Source organism: Aulonocara sp. 'chitande type north' Nkhata Bay, linkage group LG13 (assembly GCF_057382095.1).
Source record: "Aulonocara sp. 'chitande type north' Nkhata Bay isolate Kocher_YH1m ecotype deep benthic linkage group LG13, A_spYH_male_GT1.1, whole genome shotgun sequence".
In the NCBI taxonomy this organism is placed as follows: domain Eukaryota; kingdom Metazoa; phylum Chordata; class Actinopteri; order Cichliformes; family Cichlidae; genus Aulonocara; species Aulonocara sp. 'chitande type north' Nkhata Bay.
In genome coordinates, this window is record NC_141356.1 from 4,382,730 (window position 1) to 4,398,937 (window position 16,208).

General features: G+C 40.4%; 1 protein-coding gene across 4 annotated transcripts in view; it reads right to left on the reverse strand.

Moving 5' to 3' along the window:
- LOC147315478 (stromal membrane-associated protein 1-like) overlaps positions 1-16,208 on the reverse strand; it is a 161,918-nt gene that overhangs the window by 105,956 nt on the left and 39,754 nt on the right. For 2 of the 4 annotated variants that reach the window (XM_086258319.1, XM_086258322.1), the window contains exon 5: positions 3,510-3,578. The exons of the other annotated variants lie outside the window; for them this stretch is intronic. In XM_086258319.1, the coding sequence (XP_086114445.1) occupies positions 3,510-3,578 (69 nt within the window). The remainder of the gene's footprint in view (positions 1-3,509; positions 3,579-16,208) is intronic. 4 annotated transcript variants of the gene reach the window in all.

Genomic DNA, 16,208 nt, shown 5'->3' on the forward strand with positions numbered 1-16,208 from the left:
ACTTACATTTACTTATAATGTAAATTCTTGTTTCCTGTAAATGCACTACTTAAAATAATTTACACAGTAAGTATTAAATAATTAATTTAATTATGTCTTTGTTTTCTGTAACAACCTGATGTGTTACTTCCTTATTCTAGTGTGCCTGCCTTTAAGTATTTGGAGGTAAATATAATTACACTGTAATTTCAAATACCTTGAAATTCAATTTAGTTACAGGGGAATTATGCCCCTATTTGCAGGTGAGATTATTAAGTGTTACTAATTAATTAATTAGATGAATTTGGCAGAACTGAGCAGCTTAAGAGCACCAAAGTTCATTCCTACCCCTGACCCTGTTCTCCTCCATGACATCAGGCTGAAGCTCATCAGCACAGAATTACATAAAACAAAATTTGAAATTGGTAAAAACCATAAACCATCGTGACATTATCTGGGAGAGTTGCGTGTTTCTATGCTAAGTGGGATATTGCTGATAGCAATAACTAACATGGCAATAATAAATAATTCAATTAAACCTCCTTAATTTTCTCTGCTTAGCTCAGGACAATATTTACATCAGCAGAAGTTAAAAACTCCAGGTAACATTAACTATAATAATGCATGTTTACACACTTGCTTGACCATACATGCATACAATTTGTAGCAGTTATTAACAGATTTACAATTCTACACTCAACAATTCAGGTGCAACAGAGCAAATCAAACTGATAATTACAATATTTTCCTGACACACTGAACTGACACTTTGCTGTCCCCTGTGATACTATAATTAACACGTAATACTGCTCAGGAATCGAGAAACAAGCCACTTTTCTTCACCTGATAGTGTTCTATATGAGAACGCATAAGTTGGACTGGTAAAATTTGCTGTACCTCATAGCACGTCGGAAACAATTACATCCCTTTCCTTAATGTGATTATAATGCGCCCACAATGCAGACTTAATGTGCAGACATTATTAGCGCGCAGAGTCGCTGTAATGTTTTCAGGTTAATGCTGCTGTCTTGCTTTGTTATATGTAAATGAGTCAGCACCGATGCCAACAGGCTTTAGCTAATGACTGTCAGGACGCCAAAGAGGAAAGCTTTAGTTTAGCAGGTAAAGCCTACAATCTAGCCATCATGACAACAATAACCGCCTCATTCTCTCCCTCGCCGGCTCTATTCTCACTGCAATTACTTGAACATGAGAAACAATAGCTTCATGATCATCAGAACGAGGACTGAGGGCATCTGCTGTTATTATGGACATTGTATCTTTTGTGAGCATATGAAGTCAGCGGTTCTTCTTTGTTTGATTGTTTTGTTTTTTAAACTTTAGAATAGTGGTATGAAATATTAAAAAGCAAATATATTATAAAAAGAAATGTCCAATGTCAAGTACTGTCACAGGGGAAAAATTTGCTCTTGAATTTTAATTCCGAATCCTTTGTGTCTCTCAGGGGAAGCGACAATAGCTGCTGTTTATACACGAGCAGCATAACAGATACTGGTCTCAGTTCTGCTTCAGCTGCTTCTTGGCTGTTCATTTACAAGACATTGGCTGCATCTTCCCTTATTGTTTTCATATCAATCACCAAGTTAGAGTATATTATCATGAGGCACTGGCAGGCGGCAAACTTCTAACTCTATCATCTATGAGCTAATGAGGCTAGCATTGCTTCAGAGGCATTAACAGGGTATTATAGTCCCATCTGATCATCACTAATAAAACACAATAAATTGCGGCTGGGATCCTTTGCCTGCTATTATGCTGGCTATGATTCTAACTTGATTTTTTGTTTTGTTTGCTTTTTAAACCAGTTTCCCTCTGGTTGACCAGGGTAAGCCAAAATAATACAGATTCTCACTGGGTTCTCATTGGCTCCGCTTTGAGAGTCACCACCATCGCCAGGCAGCATATCAAAGACATTTGTGCAAATTACTTGCATGCTGTGTGGTCAAATGTTTGTGCATGTTGGAGCCATCAGTGCTGTCTTTACTAGACTACTTGTTACATTACCTTTGCATTTTCCCATAAAAAGACCCGAAACACACCGTCTCAGAATTACCACTTAACAGTATTACCTATAGGCTACAGACCAACACAAATCTCTATTCTAATGAGGACACACATAAGATCTTTCTCTTCGTACGTTATGAACACAAAGCAAAGATGAAGTAATGTCAGAAGTAAATGTTGCTCACTGGCTAACAGTGTTAGGATTAATGTGTAACAGGCAGAATATTCAGATTACCGTTTTTGTTGTAATAAATAACCAAACAAACTTTTGCAAATAGGCAACCTACTATCATACCACGAAGCTCCTGGCACACAGTTTTTGTGCTGATGTTAATGCCAGAGGAAGTTTGGAACTCTGCAGTTACTGAGTCAGCACAGCACTGGTGATTTTGACACCCACTCTGTAACATTACATGGTCTCCCACTGCATGGCTGAGCTGCTCCACTTTGCAGTAATACCACTTACAGTGGATTGTGAAAAGGGGGAAAAAGTTTCAGGGCTCAATGCAGCAGTGGCCTCCTATTATGATACCACACTCCAATTCAGTGAGCTCCTTAGAATTACCAAATTTGTTTCAAAATGTTTATAACATGTATGTAAGTATTCACAACCTTTTCCATGACACTTAAAATTGGAGGAAAAATTCCATGACCCTAAGCACACAAGACAAGATAACAAAGGAGTGGCTTCAGGATCACTCTGAATCTCTTCGAGTGGCCCAGCCAGAGCCCAGATCTGAACCCGAGTAAACATCTCTGCAAAGATCTGAAAATGGCCAGGCACCAATGCTCCCCATCCAATCAGATGTTGCTCAGAGGTTCTGCACAGAAGAATGGGAAACTGCACAAAAATATGTGTGCCAAGCTTACAGCATCGTACTCAAAAAGACTCCAAGGCTCCAAATGTTGCCAAAGATGCTTCAATTAAGTGCTGAGCAAAGGCTGTGACTATATATGTACATGTTATATTTGTGTGTGTGTGTGTGTGTGTGTGTGTGTGTGTGTGTGTGTGTGTGTGTGTGTGTGTGTGTGTGTGTGTGGGGGGGGGGGGGTATTTTTTTATAAATTTGCAAATATTCCAAACAAATGTTTTCAATTCATCATTGTGTTTGTATTGTGTGTAGAATTGTGTGAAAGGAATTTAATCCATTTTAGGATAAGGCTGTAAAATTACATAATCAACAACATACTTTCCAGATGCACAGTACACACAGAGGCAACTGGATGAAGAAGCACCTAGTGTGATCGAGGACTCTCCCATACTCCAAAAAAACAAAACACATCTGAAATCTAAGGCTGAATCTTCTGAGGGCAGGATGGAAAGATCCAGGACTGGACCCAGCTGGTTGGCCAATGATCAGAAAGAGAATTAAAGAAGCTTGTCTCACTTGTCTCAACATGACACTAACACGGGACTCAGACATAAATCTGGAAGACTACACGGCACCAGAACACAAGCACAGCAAGGCACCACCACACCAAAGGGTGAAAGAGGGGATGTGCACCTCCTGTCTGCTCTTGTCAGTCTGCGAGGACGGCGAAGTGGTGGGAGGAGTCGCTTCAGACGACTTCGGCTGAAAGACAGAATTTCAGACAGAGGGTTAGACATGAAGACGAGGAGAAGGGGGAACAGAAAAAAATCAAGAGAGACGAGAAGAACAAGGAGGGCACAGTATGGAGAGAGAGCGAGACGGAGGGGGAGGAGAGTGAAGCAGAGACAGGAGTGACTTAATTAGAGGGAACGAAGGATTTTCTCCACTACAGCAGAGTAGTCTTTGCTTCAGGAGATGCAGCAAACCAAGGTTATATTCAGCCCCGCAGCTGCACAGGATGAATAGTCTCTAAATAGAGACTCACATCACACACAAACCCACAGTTACTGAGTGTAGGGACGACCTCTATTAACCTGCCGTTGACCTTCGAGACAGACCGACAGCTGGGTTTGCATTGAACTCTGCAGCCAACCAGCTACAGTAAATAGTTGTTTTTCTGTCCATCACATCGTTTCATAGAATAGGAATCAGCTATCAGGCAGCATGACAGTAGCCACATCCTCCTCTGACATTACAATTGTGGAGAAGTTGAAAGGTTGTTTGTATTGTCTAGTAGCAGACATCCCCCAAGGACTGCCACAGATACTAGACTTTTTCAGGAGCAATAAATTCATGAAATAGTCTCATTCTTCAGCCCTTGGCAGGAAATGAAAACCTATTTTCTCTGTATGCTTTTTCCTCAAAGAGATGAGTGAAATATTTGGTGATTTCACCTGACATAGATCAGTGCTTTCTACTCACTGATTTAAAATATCGATTAAATCATTTCCAAATAAATGACTTTAGATCTGACTAATTCTTATTTAGTCATGGTAATTTAACATAACATTTAACAAGCACAAATTTAGAGGGAGTTTGAGCTGCATTAAGTTTTCTTCTTATTTACAGCGATCGGGCATAACATGATGACCATGTGCCCAATACTGTGTTGACCCGACTTCTGCTGACATACAGTATATGAGCTGTAAGGCTGCACGATCAATCAAATAACAGATAGCTGTTAGCAGGGAAATTTGAAAAGAATATGGTCCACAAAGGTTCATTTCCATCGCTGCAAACATCTGCATGCATAATATATTACAGATTTCGTGTTTTTGGCACAGAATTCAAACCTTATATTTTGTTGATTTTACACGTTTGCATTCTGCAAAGAAAATCTATCGCGAAAGGCAGCCCAACACCAAGGAATGAAAACACAATTTCTACAGTAATTACTGCCATTTTCAGTCCGTCTTCAAAATTCATACCAATCCAATCCCATCAGCCACTTCATCACAAAACCTTCCTGGCTGTAATGAGACATGTCAGTTAGCAGATTTAAGTAAACAGTTGTGATGCTACCTTGCCTTTGTCTTTATCTGTTCCTTGTTTATTTTTTGCCATCTGTCTGTTTGCTGCCTTTCTACATGCGCCACGGCTCCAGCTACCTCCCTCAAGATTTGCACATCGTCTCCACTTACTGCCTCTCCACACAACAGCTGAACAGAGTAATTATTCCTAAAAGCAGCAAAAGTAATGAGGTCATAAAAGCACTAAAAATATATACATTTCTTTTGCAGTCTGTTACGTGGGTGAAAATGACACAGTGCACCGCCTGAGCTGCGTGGAGCAACAGGGAAATGTTTAACAAGATTTTGCCCAGGACCAGTATAAATGAAAACCATAAAAAGCGAGAAATGTTAGGGTCTGAAATTACTTTAATCATGCTCTCGTGATAAAACTACAATTCACACATACTGCAGGAAAATTAGAGAACTCCTGGGTCTAAATTTTAACTCCTTAATGTTAGCAAGATACAACCCCCTCAACATTACTGAAGCATTGTAATATCATCTTGATGCAGAACAAAAAGCAGCATCCGAAAAAAGCTTTGAATGCTCTTCATAAAGCCTGGAGAGCTATTCCTGAAGTTGCCTCACAGAGTTCAGGCTGTGCTGAAGAATAAAAGGAAGCCATACAAAATATTGACTTTCAAAATCGTTAGAACTGAACTTCTAAACTGAACTTCCATGGATGTTTGTAGTCTAAGGAGCTTGGGGGAAAAAAGCGTCTGGACTTCTTTAGGTTTCTTGAAGACGTTTCACTTCTCACCCGAAAAGCTTCTTCAGTTTTAAGAGCAACTGGTGGAGTGTCAAAGATTTTAAGCCCTAAGGGAGTGTCCCCAAAGAGGGTCATGGACCCTGTATTGATCCTCTACCTAATCACCTAGCCTCACCCTATCATGTGATTTCCTAAGGTCAAATGGCCCAGGAGGTGAGTGGGCATTAAGGTGTCTGGGAAGGGATCTCAAAACTGGATTATAGATGGCAGAGGGTGTCGTAAGCCACCGCCTCTGTTCAAAGATGGTTGTTCACAGTGGACATAGATGGCTTCTTTCACTCCTCTTTCAAACCATCTGTCTTCTCTGTCCAAACCCACACCCGTTTTCACACCTTGGCTCGTGTGATTAGGTAGAGGATCAATAGGGGGTTCATGACTCTCTTGGGGGACTCTCCACCAGTTGCTCTTAGAACTAAAGAAGCTTCTCAGGTGAGAGGTGAAATGTCTTCAAGAAACTTAAAGAAGTCCAGACTCTTTTCTTTCCAAGAAAGACTCCGATGACCTGGATGACTGAGAACCTTCACAGACACATGGATGTTTGTACGTCTCATTTTCCTATCACACATTACTATATCTTAAAGACTAACTTTCTTAACCATTTAAATCAGCAGGCCTTTCAGACGCACTGATAGAAAATGACCAGAATTCAAAAAACAAGGATGTGGCCACTTCATTTCAAAATTGCAAAAAAAACAAAGAGTAAATTTTGGACATGTATTTCTGGAGACCCCAGAAGAATATAGAGCTTTTTTTTCATAAACATTACATTGGGGATTCTGTGGATAATTATGCATCGTCTCATTTCAGGATAAATAATAAACTATTCAACCAAATACTGCTGCTTTTCCACATGTATAAATAACTGCATTGCTTTTTTTAATATCCTGCATGCCATGTGATGCTGCAGGTGGAGGTAGGAATGCTTCCATCTGTTGCATTCCTATTAATTGATTAGGACTGTAGCAGTCACATTGACAGACATCGAGATACTGTCAGAATTTTATTCCTGTTGTTACGAGGACCGCTTGAAACTTGTCTCACTGTGAGATGAAGCACCAAAGATATGAAGGAAGAAAAAAAAGAGATAATGTCGCAACTCTTTTTTATATTTTATTCTTTTTGTCTTGGAGAATCCAAAATAGCAAAGTGTGTACCTGAATTCAAACAGAAAGAAGAGTTTGTATGTGTCAGTGGAGTTCAGAGTAGAGCAGCTGTTTCTTTGCATCAAAAGGAGACCGTTAAGGTGGTTTGGGCATGTGATTGCATGCAAGCTCGAGGCCTTCCTTTGGAAATTTTCTAGGCGCATCCAGCAGGGAGAAGGCACAGAATAAGATCCAGAACTTGTGGGATTATATGTCTCACAATGCCTGGGAGTGTACTGGATCACAGGTGGAACTATAAAATGATGGTTGGCTGAATGTATATTTATAATTGTCCATTTTTGTTAATTAAGCGAGTGAATTGACTCACGCTACCAGGAACAGCTGACCTGAATCCAATTCTTGGTCCGAGCTCAAGTGATCCTACCTTGATGATCAGACAAACCTTCCATGGTTCAATCGTAGTAGCAAGTTTTTAAAAAACAGAAAGAAAGAAAAGAAAGCTGTGGGTGTCAGTCCTGTTGTCTCAAACCAAGCTACAAAGTTCCAGCAGCACACTGTTGTTAAGCTCCTGCACACAACACGGTTTGTTTTGTTGGAAGCTAAAATGAGGCTAAAGTGATGCACGCCAAAACACTCTTTAGTATTTAACTCCCTGGGAAAAATACATTTCAAGAAAAGATGTTACACTGCATCACTAACATCAACCCACCTTCCTTCCTTTCTCAGTGCCATCCTCCCCTCCTCTGCTCCCTAAACCACCTCAGGGTGGAAAGTAACGCTGACTACAGTATGTCTTTCTGAGGCCAGAACAGAGAACTGTTCTCCTCCCTCCCCCTTCTACTGCTCTTGTTGCCTGTGGTGGTGAAAGCAGCGCAGCTGAGATGTGAATTCAGAGCATTTTCTACCCCCCTAACTCATTCTGTTGATGTCTTTTAAGGCTGTTTTTTATACATTTCTCTCAAAACTTCCTCATCTTCTGACTTTGATGCTGCTGGAGATGTCAATACTAAACAGCCACAGGTGGACTGATGATGAAGATAAAGAGAAAGGAGGCTGGAGGGTAAGAGGGTGAGGCTAAAGGGATGCAGAGGGAGGGGAGGGCGAAGGGGGATATAAAAAGGATAGATAACAAGACTAGTACGCACTGGGTGAAAGAGGATGAACAGAGGTTGAATAGATATTAGGACTTAGCGATGGAAGTGTCTGGCTCTCTAGTGTGGTGAGTGCTGATAGTGAGAGAGAAAAATGCTTAACATCTTTACTGAAATTTGTCTGCTGGCCAGACCTTTAACAGCTTCATTTGTACTCTTACAGAGAACACTTACCGCAGAGAAGTGGAATAGTTACACAGAGACTAATAAAACAAGAATTATGGAGGCCGAGGGATAGTGTTAGCTGTTTGAGCTCTAATCCACTTCCACAGTGTTCTCACAAAGCAGTCTGTTAAGTGACCTTGAGCTATGTGTTGTGGTTAGAGATGCACTGATTGATGGGCCAGGCCCCCTCTTGGCCCTGACAAGTGAACGGGCAGTGAGTCTCACATATGTCCAGTAATGAGCCGGTCCGTTTCACGCATGAGCAACACACACAATTATTCAGGAAAACAGTTGCGTGCACACTCACAAGTGTCACTAACGTAGAAACCTCTCACCGCAGACCAGGTTCATCAAAGTAAACTAATAGGGGGTTAGTACCAACAAACATAAGAAACTTAAATCACCACCACAATCACACAGATGAATATGGAAATTTTAAACACAGTAACAAAGATAAAGTGGATAACCAGCAGCCTCAGTATGAGCAAAGGATCAAAGAAGAACGAGGAAAACAGTAACACTCCTTCTGACCTTCTCCATCTCTCAAAGCAAACATCACCTGGAGTAATCTTCCCTGCACGAAGCCATACTGCTACTCACTGATGGTCACCTCTCTTCTTCACCTAGCTTCAAAAATGAGGTATAGGGATGTGTTTTTTCTGCATTTTTGTCAATATTCTGAAACTAACCTGAAAGAAACTTCTGAGCTTGAGTTTTTCCTCCCCCCAGTCACCAAATACTTGCTCAGAGTTCAGCATGAACTCAGTTGGGATTTTCTTTCTCTCATTTTAGAGACTTTGCCTTATAATAACCAGTGCACTGAGAATAAACAGGTGTTCTAGCTCAAAGAGATAACAGCTTTCAGACTAGACAAAAGTTGTGGACATCAAATCATATGAACGAGAGTGTTACTAACTGTTCACTTTTGAAGTGCTTGGCAAATCTTTGCAACGGTCAATATTCGAGCGCCGCCTAACGTGTCATTTTTTTAATACTGAGCCATTTAGTGGCTTGAGTGTACATGCTGTTTTTTTAAGTGCTGCAATTATCTGTCACACACATTCAAGAAGCATAACACGAGACTCAGCTCACCATTAGGGTCCTCAAGTGTTTTTAAAGTGTTGCATTGAATTGTGTTTTCTCTCAGCAAAAAGAGCTGAAGTAATGCAAGTGACAAGCTTCAGTATTTAACTGGTCTGAGAACGGTGTCTTGAACCAGACTGTGGGTTTAAAAGGTTGAGATGATAAATGTCTTGAAACTACAGTCTTGAAAAAATAGTTGCTTCACAAGTCCATCTTCACCTAACTGATAATAACCTTTATGAACAGTTCCAGTCTGGCTTTCGTCCTCTACATAGCACTGAAACTGCTCTTATAAAAATAACAAACGACCTTCTTATAGCAGCTGATTCTGGTCTCCTCTCCATCCTTATCCTTCTTGATCTGAGTGCAGCTTTTGACACCATCTCTCATCCCATTCTCCTTAGCAGATTAGCTTCTATTGGTCTCTCTCACACTCCACTAGCCTGGTTTAAATCATACCTATCTGACCGCACTCAGTTCATTCAATTAAAATCCTTCACTTCTCAGCTTTCTCCTTTATCCACTGGGGTGCCCCAGGGATCTGTCCTCGGGCCACTTCTTTTCATCATCTACCTTCTTCCACTCGGACATATTTTTCGTAAATATAATATTCAGTTCCACTGCTACGCCGATGACACCCAGCTCTATCTCTCTACCAAACCTGACTCTACTCTTCCTCCACCCTCCCTCATCCTCTGTCTAGCTGAACTTAATTCTTGGTTCTCCTCCAACTTTCTTAAACTCAACAGCAATAAATCGGAACTTCTTCTGGTTGGCACTAAACGACTGCTATCCAGAATTAACAATTTCTCTCTCACCATCAATAACTCGCTGGTCCCTATCTCTCCCTCTGTGAAAAGCTTGGGTGTCATTCTCGATAGCACATTATCCTTTAACTCACATATCAATAATATTACACGTGCAGCATATTTCCAACTCCGTAACATTAATCGCCTCCGCCCCTTCCTCACACCTCACGCCACTGCCATTCTCATCCATAATCTTGTTATCTCTAGAATTGACTACTGCAACTCATTATTATTTGGCCTCACACAAAAATCTATCAACAAGCTCCAACGTGTCCAGAACTCTGCTGCCCGTATTATTACTAGGACTTCTTCTACCCACCACATCTCCCCAATCCTGAAGCAACTTCACTGGCTCCCGGTCAAATTTCGCATCCATTTTAAAATAATTCTGTATACATTCAAGGCTATTCATTCTCTCTCTCCACCGTACCTCTCTGACTTATTACAGATGAAGCTCCCATCCCGCTGCCTCAGATCTTCATCTTCTCTTTCTCTCTCTGTTCCCTCTGCTCGTCTGATCACAATGGGAGGGAGGGCCTTTAGCTGCTCTGCCCCTCGACTTTGGAATTCCCTACCCCCGGACCTCAGAAATATTAGTTCATTCTCTCTTTTTAAGTCCACCCTCAAAACTCATCTGTTTAAAATTGCCTATTCTTAAATTTCTGTATGTTTTAACTTTTATCTTCTATTTTTACCATTGTGTATATTTCCAGTTTTTATCTGTTGTACAGTGTCCTTGGGTGCTTTGAAAGGCGCTATTTAAATAAAATGTATTATTATTATTATTATTATTACAGTCTGGTTCATAGATTCACAGACGATCTTGAACCTGGCTAACATCAAGCAGGCAAATATCAGGATGATTATTTATAACCATGAACTGAATCATGCTTTCATGAGCAGAGACTTTGCAGGTTCTTGGAGCAGTTAGGCTCATTAAATCATGTGATGAAACACATGAAGAAAAAATAAATAAATAAATAAATAAATCAGCAGATACCCAGCTTTCAAGGCTAACACTGCTAGCTTGGTACTGCTGATGATAAGAGCTGATGTGGGTTTTTTCTTTTTTTAATTTCCATGATTTGAATAAATAGACAGTAATTTCTTTGGATCATGGCTTGGAGAATGCAACCATCATTGCATCCCTATATCATATTGAAACCTGATGTAATACTGAATAAAGTTACACAGGTTCACCATCCTGTTAATTTTGCTAATTAGTATTTAAAGAACCAAGCACCTAGAAGTAAGATCGCGTACTTGGCGTATTGTCTGTCTTGTTAATGTTGGTTTATAATGGAGCACTGTAACAAAAAAATAATAATTTCCCCCAGGGATCAATAAAGTATTCTGATTCTGATTCTGAAACGGCAACCAACTGAATACCAACTAGAAAACTATTTTTGGTAGGGGTTACTGAGGTTGGACAACAGAGAAAAGGCTAGAAAGCTGTAAGGGAGTGACCTGTTTTTAAGTAATTTAATTAGTGGATGTAATCACTAATATATTAAAATATTATATTCAATTTTGACCACGACACTCCCCTAAATTCTATACAGTAGACCTATAAACTATTTTTGTAGAAAATAAATAGTGGAAATACTACCAAAAACGGAACAATTCAGGCGAAGTTCAAGAACACAGAGCACACAGTCAAAAATGAACTCAAGTCTTTACAGTGAGAAAACTCACACTTTGGAACTAAAAGAACTAAATTACAGAAAGTTGATTTTATTCATCTGTATGTAGCATTTTCAGTGTGAGAATTTGAAAGTCTGACAGTCGACAATTAATCCAGTAGCAAAAATAGTTTGAGTGTGGTGCAATTTTTCAAGATTCAAGAATGACACGATTTTTGTTCAATTAAATCATGTTAACATGAAATAAACAGAAAAGAGTTGTGACAACAAAATCTGAGGAAACTGAGTTTATGCAGTATCATATGGAGCTCAACAGAGCTACCTGCAGTCCAGTATTGTTGGCTGATATTAGCCATTTCTCAATATATAACTGTCTGCATTTAGAAATACTGATAAATAAAAATGTAAAAAGTAAAGAAGAAACATGAGAAACATCCTTCAGCCATGTTATGAGTGTTGATGTTGCATAGTCTGTCCACCAGGTCCTTTTGCAACTTGCCTGCTGGCAACGCACATGCTTGGAATGTCACAAAACACAACAACCAGCTGATCCAAGTCTACTGGACCAATATACTGGAATATTAGATTCTAAAGCCAGGTTTGTGGCGTCTCCCTTAGAGACTGAGTGAATAATTCAGTCTTTCGAGAGGGGCTCAGAGAAGAACTGCTGCCACTCCACGCTAAAGAAGCCAGTTAAGGTGGAGCAGGTATCTGACTAGGATCTTTCCTAGGTGAGGTGCTCTGGTTATGTCCTACTGGGATGAGGCCCCAGGGCAGACCCAACACAGGACCCAACTGCTCAGGCTGCTGCCCCTGCAACCTGGCCCCAGATAAGTGGAAGATACATGGATTGATGGATGGACGGAGATATTTGGTTTTAAATCACCAAATAAAAAGTATCTACAGTTTTGTGAAAAAGTGTTTGACCCCTTCCTGATTTCAATTAAATGCTTCAGACACAAAATGCAGTTTCTAAATTGACATTCGGACTGACATTCTCCCTTCAGGATGTTTTGATAGACAGCAGAAATTATGGCTCTATTCACCACAGCAGGTCTCCCAGGTGCTAAGGCAGCAAAACAGCCCCAGACCATCACACTACCATAACCATAGTTTAATGCCGAAATAAAATACAGGGTTTGGATTTGTCCACCTTAATAATAAACATTCATTTAGAAACTGCATTTTGTGTTTACGTGTGTTATCTTTGTCTAATATTTACAACTCCTTGATCATCTGAAACAATAAAGTGTGACAAACATAAATAGGAAAAAAACTGTCATTTAAAAAAATTCCCATATTAGTTCTGCTCTACGCTACCGGACACAGACTCCAGATGTCATGCTGGAGCCACTCTTCCTGTTTGGGGGTTGCAGTTCCTACTGCTGCTATGACCACTGGGACTACTTTGAATGTCACCTTCTACATATTTCTGATGTTACTAACAGCCACATCTATAGCAAACCCTTAATAGCGGGTCAATCTCTGCCTCAGGTGGATTTAATGTCTACTGTATGCTGGCTAAATGAAAAGGTAAAAGTGACTTACTGTATTTAAATTGCACAACAAGTAGCTGCAATGTAAGCCGCAATCAAATGTAATTGTCAACCCATCCTTTTCACAAAATGAGAAATCTGTGTTGTTCTCCTGAACCAAAAAAAACAAACTTAAAGCGACCTCTGTCTAACCTTCCCCGTAGCTCATCTGCTCACTGACGTCAGAAAATAACATGTCAGAGCATGGCAGAAGTTAACTAGGTTGCCACAGCTAGCTGCTAGAACATGTACAACATTGGTAAGTACTGTGGACACTGCGGGGAGGACACTCATGACTAACACAGGCAAATAAGGTTAAAAATCAGCAGCCTTCCTCCAAGGCGACCGCGCTGCTCTCTTGTGACATTTTTAGGCCAATCACTGGGCTCATCACCGAGGGTTTGCAAGATGCACTTTGATGGATTGTTGATTCCAGTAACACTGAAATCATTTGTGGTTTATACACAAACACAATCCAACTAATTTACTCACAGCAGAACAATGAGAGCATGCTACTCAGGCAGGGGGAAAAGCATGCATGCATTCAGAGATGACAAAAGACCACTGCACTCTATCAAGTTCTCTTTTTACTGGCTTTCTAAAGAAGTTAAAAAAAAAACAGAACTTCAAGCAGTAGGATTTGCAAGCATCAACAAGGCTGTTTGACATTACACAATCTCTTTTTCCCCCCTCTCAGACTTTCAGAAATGGTAAGAAGCTGTTGTATCACATCTCTTGCTAACAGAAGATCTGGCTTCAAATATGGAAACGCAGTTGTTCAAACAGGAGACTTTAATATTGAACTCAAGGACAAAGGTTTTTGTACTTTTGAAGTCAAACATGTTTGTAAAGTTCTGTAAAGTCAAGTCACTTACTATCACTTACTATTCCTTTAGCCTCCTGGAAGAACAGACCACCTTCCAAGTTCACAAGTCAGAATTTTCTCCACTTGAGATGTTACAAATAAATAACTATTAAGCATTAAGCTACAACTGGACTGCTCACAACTTAATGTGAAGGACAGAGCCACAGCACGCTGCTAACAGGAAGGTTAGAGCTAAAGCTGTGGATAGGGTCAGCAAAAACACACACCAGACAGCCCTTTATGACAACTACTGAAGTCACTTTCTTGGTCTCAAAGCCACCAGATTCCACTGAGTAAACAGTTAAAACACACAAGTCGAAACCTGAAGACTGGGCCAAGAAATATTTGAAGACAGATTTTTCAAAGGTTTTATAGACTGATGAGATGAGAGTGACTCTTGATGGACCAGATGGATGGGCCTGTGGCTGCATCAATAATGGACACAGAGCTCCACTTCGACTCGGACACCAGCAAGGTGGAGGTGGTATTATTAAAGATGAGCTGGTTGGACCTTTTCAGGGTGAAGATGGCTCGAAAATCAACTCCAAAACCTACTGCCAGTTTTTAGAAGACACTTTCTACAAGCAGTGGTACAGGAAAAAGTCTGCATCTTTTAAGAAGACCATGATTTTTATGCAGTACAATGCTCCATCGCATGCATCGAAGTACTCCAGTACATGGGTAGCAGGTAAACGCCTTCAGCATGAAAAGATAATGACATGGCCAAAGGTCAGGAAGGAGGCCTAAACCCGTGAGAACCTGTGGGCCTTGCTTAAACGGGAGATTTACAGTGTAGGGAAACAGTACACCTCTCTGAACAGTGTCTGGGAGGCTGAGAGTTGTTTTATTATTCTCACTTTAACATTTGCAAACAAACTAGTGAGATGGGAAAATGTTCATTTTTAAAATTAATTGCATAATTCACTTTTACATTCTTAAACATTCAGGTTTAGGTTCATTAACATTTTGGACTGACTGTCCTTGATCCATAATGAAATTAATGCTCAAAAATACAACTTTAATAATTGTGCACACAGTGTATGTGTGTGCAGTATAAGCCAATATAAGTATAAGCGAACTGCATGTAACATGAATAGATGATCAGGAACAAGTGTGACCACCTCAATAAAAGCAGAAAATCTGGCACTTTGCTGGTCTGCAATATCCAGGTATGTGTCAACACAATGCCACAATCTTCCCAGACAATTCACCCCAAGGTCAGATCATACATTCTCAGACAAATTGCAAAAAACTCAAGAGCCACGTCTCTGATTCAGTCAGCATGTTAAATGTTAAAAGTTCATGACAGTACAATCAGGAACGGCTTGTTTGGAAGGGCTGCCTGGGGAAAGCCTCCTCCTTCTGCGGCAGCATAGCTTATATGCTTACATATCTGGAAACAGGACAGCAACCTCCTTTAATATACAAAAAAAATAAACAAAAATCATGGCTGGCTTGTTCTGTATTGAGCCTGAGTTTGTCCCTTGCCTGATAGAAGGCACATAAACAAGTGGAACAGCATCAGCTGCTCATCCTCATGTCTGCCAACATGAGCCTTACATTTGTCAAAGTAAAGCAACCTTCGTCTTCACAGTGTGTTTATCTGTAAATACAAAGCCCTCGAGTCATTACTGTGATGTAATAATAACATTACAGAAATGACACAAAGCAATTTCAATCGTTACAAAAACGCTCTTCACTCAAACTAGCGAGGCTTCAATCTGACAGCAGGCAGACAAAATGAACAACAAAAAGTTTCAGCACAAAGGAAACACTCTGAAATATAAAAACCAAGCAGTGCTTTAATTCACACTGGCTTGTTCACAGCAGGCTTCCTCTGGTGCATATTTATTCCATTGCAATGTCTAAGTTTCCCTCATTCGCTTCTGTTTCTCAGTTTATGCATTTTTCCCCCCTTTGTCCCACTCGCCTCTTGCCTCTCTCACACACTCTGTGTTGTCTCTGGCTTTCTCTGAAGCATTGCCAGCAGCCAGACTGTGATCTAGGATCTGTTTCTGCCACCCACGCAGACGGCTTGGCTTTTATATGCAAATTAATTATTAAAAACAACTCATTATCACTTTAAACAGTTTCGCGCAGATGGAGAACGAAGAGGAGAGGGCGGGCTACAGTAACCCTGAGCTACAGTTGGCGTATGCACATGTGTGCTCGTGTATTGGAATGACTTTAAGGCATC